Below are 8,901 nucleotides of genomic sequence, written 5' to 3'. Positions count from 1 at the left end.
TGCACAATTACTCTTTACCATGCAGCATCGCATCAACAGCACTGTCATGTGGATGCAAACGTGGAAACTCCAGCCCAATATAGACAAGACAGAAGCCATGTATATTTCTTCATCCCCTCCTGATCAACCATTATACTTCCCTGACTCGACTATGCCTATCCGTGTTGTTACTCAGCACAAACATCTAGGTGTGATGTTTGACTGCAAACTCTCTTGGGCTGCACATGTCAACTGTGTATGCAAGCGAACCAGTTCAGCATAAGGGGTACTACAACCACATTGCACTCATTTGCCCATCCAGCGTAAACTATTATTTTATCAGTGCTATATTCTCCCTATATTCGACTATTGCGATACCGCTTGGTGTGGCCTTTCTGACACAACTCTGAACCAATTAGAAGTCCACCATAGATTTACACTTAAAATTCTTTACAACAAGGATCGATGTTTTCCTTCGGATGCCCTTTATCGACTTGCACACACTTCTCCTCTCTCCGTTCGTCATAAGCACCATCTCTGTACACTGGTTCATAAAATATTTCTTCATAAAACCCCTTCACACATGATGAAGTACAATTGGTTTTCGACAAACTCAACCCGTAACGCGCTCATCCTGCCTCTTGTTAATGGCACAAGGATTCAGAGAATCCTTCAGTAGTCTAGACATTTGTCTTCACCATGCGGTCTGGCCTTTCGGTGTTCTTTTGCAATGAATAATAACAGGGTAGTCTGTGTAGTTTTCCTGTGGATTCCCGGTGGATTTTAGAATTGAGATGTGCTAGACGCATCAGAATTCAGAGATTGTGTAGGTACTGGAACGAATCGAGCAAAAACGGATGGGCTCGTGCGAGAAATTGAGAGTTTGAATGCATGCTTTCAGAGCGTGATGAAGGCAAGTAACTTAGTTACGTAATCATGGTAATGAAGGCGCCTAGGCAGCGCGCCACGCGTACGCATGCACCCATAATCACAGTTGCATACTCTTGCCGTTATGGACTCTTGGTAGTAGTACTAGTAGTCTACAGTCAGTACAGACTAGAATTAGCGCCTTGTGGTGACAAGGTGACTCATTTTCGGATTTTCTTCAATCTCTCCCGGCCCTGCCTTTGGCCCTTTGGCGTTTGTAAAAATAATGTAGTTCAATTAGTCATGTACATGATCACTGTAGAGACAGTTTTTTTCTCTTTCAGATACTGATAGTAAAAGCAAGTATTCATTTTACCCATAGTATTAGCGACCTAGATAAGTTTACTGCTGCTCCATTTCGATAGCACGGATACAACGTCAGTCGTGTTGAGTGCTGTGAAGAAAGCGGTCATGTGGTGCCGCAATCCAGTGTTTCTACCTAGCGACGAGGTTGGCGATGAACGCGATCAGCTACAAGATGTTGAACAGCGCAAAGCTGAATGTGCCGCTAACTCTTCAAAGCAAGAGTCGGACGAACAGGACGAAGTGGCCGCATCGGGTGGGACTGAGCCCCAAGCTGAAAGGCGACCGAGTCAGGACAGTACGAATGTGGTGAAACCCCAGTTTGCATTGGCCAACAAGGATACAAAGAACCTCTGGGCGAAAAAGAAGTCCGAGGCTATAAAAGTGTACTTTACTGAAGATCATCCGAAACGTGATCGAGTGCTACCCATTGCCAGCGAATGGAGCCAACATTGTAGTATTTCATTCGTTGAAGTGACAGATCGAAGCGACTCGGAAGTGCGAGTGTCTTTCAAGGAAAAGGAGGGCTCGTACTCCCGTGTGGGGACGGATGCACTGAGGGTAAGTCATGCCACAGTTCCCGTGTGCAATAATGATACGTGATCATGTATGCATACATACAAGCAGGTACAGTCACAGTGTTACCAAGTGCCCTCTACCCCCATCCGTATTGCCCAGTGCCATTTTGCGGAATTTTTCAGCGTTTTCCGTACTCGTTTTTTCAGGTCAATATTCTCACTGATTATTAGTGTAATTTGGAAAAAAAACAATACACACAGACTTGCACATGCATGTCCATTGTCACACCGGCTGCACTTGCTGAATTTCCTGTAATTTCTCACCTGTATACTTCCTCCGCTAAGCAAAACTTCGTTGCATTTTTACACTTCAGTCCAAACTCCAAAGCATTCTATGACTACCAAAACACTTCGCCGAGTGGAAAACAAAAACGCTTTTTCCGGCATAATTCGATTGAAATCCGTACTGCGGACAAAACATCTTTTTTCCGTAAAAATACGGACAAATACGGGCAGTGGTAACACTGCAGTCATGTAGAGTTGTGCCCAATGAGGGACGCTATCACCCTCAGATGTCTTCTTTGCTTGTGCTCTTTGAACTCTTCATCAGGCGCGTGCACCGGGTCAAAAAAAGGTGGTTTCCAAAAAGTTCCGACCCCCATTTTGCAATAAGCTACTGACTGGATAAGGGAAGGACTTGGTGGGTGTCCAGTGTTGATTGGCGATCGCCACCTTTGTTTTATAAAGGGGCAGTGCGTGGACAGAGTTTCCACCGACAATTCTCGTCATCATAGAGTGTGCCAACGTCGGAAAAGTCATAATCTTCACCAAAAGTCAATCTTTTTGCAGCGGGCTCGTCATCAGTTTCGTCCTCTATTGTGAAACTTGGCTCGTCACAGTCTTGAACTTCAACTTGGCTGCTGCCTTCAGCAGTGCCGGTGGCGGAAGAATCCGACTCTCCGTCAGAAATTTCACGCTGTTTTTTTCCCAGAGAGCCGACAAAGTCTTCTGCTGAAAACTCATTGCCTTTGTCCTCAAAACCACAAACCTGAACAGTAATTTTACTAACAACACAAACAGCCGCTCGTACTCCAGTCCAAGACCAAAGCACCCACTTCAAGACCAAGATGAAAACACTGGTTTCCACTTTGGACATACATACATGTACAGGCGCGTGCTCGGCGATGGGCACGGGGGGGGCACGTGCACCCCCCAAACATTTTCAATCTGGGTAATTGCAATTGTAATGTATGCAAATATGCTCTAAAATTCAAGAAAGGTTGCAAACAAATTGCAGAAAATTGCCGAGGGGGGGGGGGGCTCCCCTCGGCTCCCGTGCACCCCCCTAGTTGGGGGGCCGAGCACGCCCCTGATGTACATGTATGCGACATGCCTACTGTCCACGCTTTGTCTTTGATGTCCTTGCACAAGCACAGTACACTGACAGTCTGTACAGCGTAGTCGAGTCCAGCAAAAAATACTGTATTTTCATCGCGCGTGAGTGGACATGTCACTAGCGCCGGTACCGTAGACTAGTGGCTGTGCCTGAACGCAACGTTACGTATAGCTCAGTTAGCTACGTACTGTCATGGACATGGAAATCCGGTCGATTGACCGGGGCCGGCGCCCTCAGCGCGTACAGAACGCTGCGTGAAGGGCACATGTTGATTCGATGCGACTATCACGCTGCAGCGCATAAATTGCATGTGTGTACCGCTTATCCACGGCTGCATGGCCAGCACCCTGGGGCCGCTAGACGTGCGACCGGATTTCCATGTCCACAACAGTAGGTCGAGCGCCAGTCACGTAGATGCATGCATTACGCACACTGTGACACTCTCTCTGTCTCTCTCTCTCTCTCTCTCTCTCTCTCTCTCTCTCTCGTTCACCTTCCCCGGCATGCGCGTTTTCAGATTCCTAAAGATGAGTGCACGATGAACCTTGCTGTGATTGACAAGTCAACTGTACTCCACGAATTTGGTCACGTGCTTGGTCTACTGCACGAACACCAGTCACCCATCAAGGGCATTGTGCTCTGGAACGTGCCCAAGGTGATGGCAGAGTTCACGGGGTCACCAAACTACTGGGATGAGGAGCAGATCCAGAGACAAATCCTGGAACCGTTCAAGGCGGATGATGTTACAGGCTCTACATACGACATGCAGTCCATCATGCACTATAGGTAAGTGTCTCCATGTAACTCAATGCTTTACTTTTTATATTTCAGGTGTAATCCTGATAATTCGAATCTCCAAATGCCAGGAAAAATCTTCTGATTATCCGGACATTCTAATTATCCAAACATGAACCCACAACACAATATGTATGTCAAAATGCTCCCATGTTCACGTAGAGTTGCGCTATGGACCTTAGATACAGATTTCACGGATACTGAACTGACCAGCACAGCCTGCTCATGCAAACTGAACTGATCATTACAGTGTATAGTGAACTTCGAATTACACTTTGCTTACTTCGAATTATCAGCACAAATCCCACACATTTTCTATGAAAGTGAAATCCGTGGAACTTCGAATTAACCGGACATGTCCGGTTCGAGGTTCGAATTATCAGAAAACTTTATGTGGGAATCGAATTGACAGAAATCAATCCTGGAAACACTTCTAATTAAGCGGTATGTTCGAATTAAGCCATATTCGAATTATCAGGATTCCACCTGTAAATAAAAAAATGAAGTGCTGCACTGTGTATTTCAGTATAAAAAATAAAATAAAGAATGGACTTGGATGGAGAGCCAAGGATAAATTTATATTAAATATAAAATGGACCAAGTAACTACGAGTTACGCTATAATTATAATGTCCACTAACACCACCAGGTACGAAACAATCAGCTCACGACACTGACCGACGGTACTGACGTCCTACAACTAACTAGCCGTTTAGTAACTGGTGGTGTTAGTGGACATTATAGCGTAACTTTTACATGTAGTTCCTTGGTCCATTTTTTATTTAATATATATTTATCCTTGGCTCTCCATCCGAGTCCATTCTTTATTTATTTTTTTATTTTATTTTTCTTTCTGAAATACACAGTCCAGCGGGGAACGGAATGGGAAGACTGAACCAATGGGGAGACATGACTATAGAGCGGGAAACCGGCGCAGCGTGTTGGTGAATTGGGCCTACCTCCTCCGACCATGGGTGGTGATTTGGGCCTACCTCCCCCGACCATGGGTCTCGGGATCAGCGGCAGGACCAAGCACCATATAGGCTGGATTAAGTTCATGCTTCGAGGTGAAATCATACTAAATATATTGGTACTGAATCTTCGAACAACTAGCTGTTTCAATCGTGTTCTTTATTATCAGCAGGGCTCTTAGTGTCTGGTTGAACAGATTGCGGTGAAGTCAAGTATTAGTAAGTGAAAGCATTTGCCAATCGGCTAAAGGCATCGTAGTGGGAGTTCAGTGCTAAAACCAAGTTCTTGACTCGATGCAAGGATGAACATATTATTATATTTATAACATATTAGTAAAACAGAGAGGTTTCAGGCTGTCCAAGAGTTTAAAAAAACACTTTTTCAGTTCTCTTATTGTTTGTTTAACTTATTAGTAGTTTGATTTCTTGACTTCTGTCCGTGTTCTGTACGTAAACTGTTGGTTGTCGTGCACAGATTTCCTAAAGGGTTGATATTGAGCATTGATGGGAGGCCGACACAGGATTCTGATTTTCCCGTGATATCAGAGCTTTCACCGACGGACAAACTCGTTGTGAGGAAACTCTACGGTCCTCCTGGCACAAAGCCAGCACCACCAAAGGAAGAACCGCAGACTCTGCCTGAAGATGCTGACAAGTCAAAGAGTAAGATTACCCTCCCTTTTAATAAAACATTCATCTCCATTCCTGAGACAACTGCTGGCGACTGCTGGCACTAAGAATAACCCAGTTAACCCAGAGCTCAGATTGATTGGCTGAACTGATCCCTATGCGGTCAAGTCAACAACAAGGCATGTCTATATCGGCACAAAGCATCCAAGGCAGCGTCTTTTAACTGCGAGACGGGGGCTTTCCACAAAGGCAGATGACTTTGAGGCAAACCAGACAGAATTCTGGCACTCTCTGTTTTGCAGTTTATAGCACTACAGGATGGTCAGGTTCAGCCATTGAGCAGCAGCAGCAGCAGCACTGCTATTTTTTGAAACTTTGACAATAGGCACTGTCTTCAAAATCCCTTGCTTAGCATGAATGAGATCTTACGCACTAGCTGCGCATCGCTCAATGCTGGTTTAGTGCGCTGAGCTGTGAATCATTGATATTTGCAGTAGAAGCACTTTCCGTTGCAATGGCCGTAAATCGTCCCAAGAAGTTTTTGTTTCGCTGGCCTATGAACTGAACATCTTACAAAGGCATTGATGGGGGAAGTGTCCCTATATATACAATTTTGTAATGTGTTTGTGAATTTGCTCCTACGTGCCTGATATTCATGAGTCTATGATGTCACACAGTCCCTGTGCACATGGTAGAACAAAACAGCTGGCTGCATCACCGCGGCTTGATAGAGTATATCAGCTGCTTGCTCAATTCCGTACGTACGATATCAACATGCTGATTGACTGCATCGAACCAGGACTGGAGCTTTGCGAGTGATTCGCACCAGTCTCGGAGAGATGCCATAAGGCCCAACTTCCTATTATTTTGCACTTTGCTGTTTCCTCTAGATCACATCAGCCCTGGAGAGGAAATGAAATTCACGTTCACAAGTGATCCAAAAGAAAAAAGAAAGTACACAATCGAGGTATGTGTGTGATAGATGTGTGTTTTCATGGGGGGGGGGGGGGGAGGGGGAGAGAGAGAGAGAGAGGTAGGGAGGAAGGGAGGGAGAGAAAGAGAGAGAGATGTGCTTCTAGACGTTCTGGGTACTTCCTCCGCGTCATTAAAATTGTCCCTACCCAGAGCGATTTTTCGAATTTAATTTGTCCACTCGAAGGGCAAAGAAATCAGCTAGAAATTGAGGCAGAGCATTGTCGACGGACCAAGCTTTAGTTTGTGACCTCCCGCTTCGCTGCACTTGCAGCTAAGGTTGACGTCTTCATCAGAGTTTGAGGCAGACCCTTCAGCACGGGCGTTCAAATTCAGGTCTAGAAACTTCGTTTTCATGCGATCCATGCCTCCAGGTGGCAGGCGATTAGGGCAAAGTAGCAATTTTTCAAGTACACTGCAACGACCTTCCAGCGAGATAGGGTAAGCAGTTTCGCAACTTCTGTCCTTGGCAAACGCTTTACTGATGTTGTTGGTGTTTTCAGACCTACTACATTCCCAGCAACATGCGCCACACGTAGCGCATTTTAGGAATTTGAGAACACTTTGTCCTTGCCATCGTCAACTTCAGAATTTAGAATTCAGGAGAGATACCAGGATTATTATACCCAAGCTTGCAGTCTTGATATATGCACACGGGAAAAATGTGGGACGGCACTAAAACCAGAAAAAAACGATACGCGCTCTGGGGCGGAATAGTGAGGAGAGCAATGGATTTGTTTGGTGCAGAAGAGAGCTCCGACAAAGTCTGAGACCACCACGGCTTCAGTAAAACGTAGACATTGCGCAGGAAGGGTCGCATTAATGTTCGAACACAGAAAACAGCGATTCTGACTGTCTGACTAAGACGAGAAACTCACAAACATTGCGATGTGCGAAGCGACAATTTTAATGACGCGGAGGTAGTACAAGTTAATTCCGATAAAAGAGTCCCGTCAGCTTTGAAAACTAGGTTATGGGTGGATAAAACCATGGTTATATGGAGAAGTTCAGCCCGACCTGCACCTACAGTCACTCCTGCCCGGACAGTTTAACAACCTCATTGAATGACGGGATGCAGCATGCATTTGGGACTGCGGAAATGTACGCTGCCAAGGCGGAATATCGTCATGAATGCGCATGTGGGATATGTACGCTGCCAAGGCGGAAAGTTGTGGTGCGTTCACGTGTCAAACAGGCTGGCCCGGCCAGGAGGTTTCTCGACTGCCTTCACTCAGGGTCCCAGTCAGTTTCTTGGATGTATGTAAACACACTAGGAATGCCCGCGACCCCAGATGGAGGCGGAATAGCTCGCTTTCCGGGTCTCATGCGGGTGAGAAATGAGCATTGCATGTGCAACCGTTGGGGGGGGGGGGGGGGGGGGGGCGTTAAAGGTGTGTTCTGGACGATTTTCCGGTGTTTGTTGTTTTAACTGCTTAGACGACTGGCGATGAAGCTGACCTGGCACTCACCCTGTATGGTCCTGACATTGAAACACGTTTCATCGCTGCAGCCACTGATGGTGGTGAGGATGGTAACCCGCGTGTTGTGCACCCTCTTCTCCCCGCCAAGACCTACTATATTGTGATCAGGGCCTTTGCCAAAGGCGGAGCGTTTGCGCTGAGGATATCGACGGTTTTTCTAAATATCAAAGATTGTACGAACTTAGACGTTGCGACTTCGGCGGCTATCAACATGAAGTCAGTCAAGTCAGTCAAGTGTCAAGTTCGGCAAGAAGCGTGTGTTTCTAGTTGGAACAATCAACTTCATCAAATATTGTATTATTTATTTTATGGCTCAAATCTGAGTCAAAGGTTATTCTAGTACTTGAAATAGGTATATTCAAAAAGATTTTTCCAGATCTTTTGTTGACAGTAGACCAAGAGTGCTGTCCAGCGCTGTGGAGATTTTCCTAGTACACCGTTGGTCGTGTAGTTGCAGCATAGCTGAGGTGACCGACTGGGTTTACTGTGTTTGCCTTGACGAATGAGTCTTGCCGCCAGTATGCAGCCTTGCATGTGTCATAGACGAGAATGTGTATGTGGGTAGGTAGACGACTGATCACTGCTGCCAAGGCCAAGGTCAAGGGTTGTCGTCCCCGTGCTACACATGTTACATGTTGGCTCTCTGTTTGTCTTCACCTGGACGCATGTACAGTTATTAAACCTGTCAAGGCGACCACTCGGATAAGGCGACCACCTGTCCCAGGAGATCACTGCAGCCAGGACCAAGGGATGCTATTTCCAGTCAAATGCCACTGGGATAAAGAGACCACCTTGCTACAGAGACCCCACTTTGAAAGTCCCTTGAGCAGTCGACTAGACAAGTTTCACTGTATCATCATCTTCAGCCAATGTTTGGTTTCCTTCTATGTAGATACATGCAGATTAAGCCAGACATCTCACTTACAATAA

General features: G+C 46.0%; 1 protein-coding gene across 1 annotated transcript; it reads left to right on the top strand.

Annotated features, from left to right (window-relative positions):
- Positions 1-1,181: 1,181 nt before the first annotated feature.
- Positions 1,182-8,492, top strand: LOC135809816 (uncharacterized). The gene is made up of 5 exons (XM_065323245.1): positions 1,182-1,770; positions 3,641-3,909; positions 5,364-5,551; positions 6,409-6,485; positions 7,928-8,492. Exons 1-5 carry the CDS (start codon positions 1,318-1,320, stop codon positions 8,309-8,311), a joined length of 1,371 nt encoding a protein of 456 aa, XP_065179317.1. The 5' UTR covers positions 1,182-1,317; the 3' UTR covers positions 8,312-8,492.
- The last annotated feature ends 409 nt before the right edge of the window (positions 8,493-8,901 follow it).

Source organism: Sycon ciliatum, chromosome 2 (assembly GCF_964019385.1).
Source record: "Sycon ciliatum chromosome 2, ocSycCili1.1, whole genome shotgun sequence".
NCBI lineage: Eukaryota > Metazoa > Porifera > Calcarea > Leucosolenida > Sycettidae > Sycon > Sycon ciliatum.
Note: the sequence above shows the minus strand (reverse complement) of the source record. Positions and strands in the feature narration are given on the sequence as shown.

Coding starts and splice junctions, on each gene's coding strand:
- LOC135809816 (XM_065323245.1), top strand. CDS start 1,318: ATGTGGTGCCGCAATCCAGTGTTTCTACCTAGCGACGAGGTTGGCGAT. Junction 5,552..6,408: donor AGATGCTGACAAGTCAAAGA/GTAAGATTACCC, acceptor TGTTTCCTCTAG/ATCACATCAGCCCTGGAGAG. Junction 6,486..7,927: donor AAAGAAAGTACACAATCGAG/GTATGTGTGTGA, acceptor TTAACTGCTTAG/ACGACTGGCGATGAAGCTGA.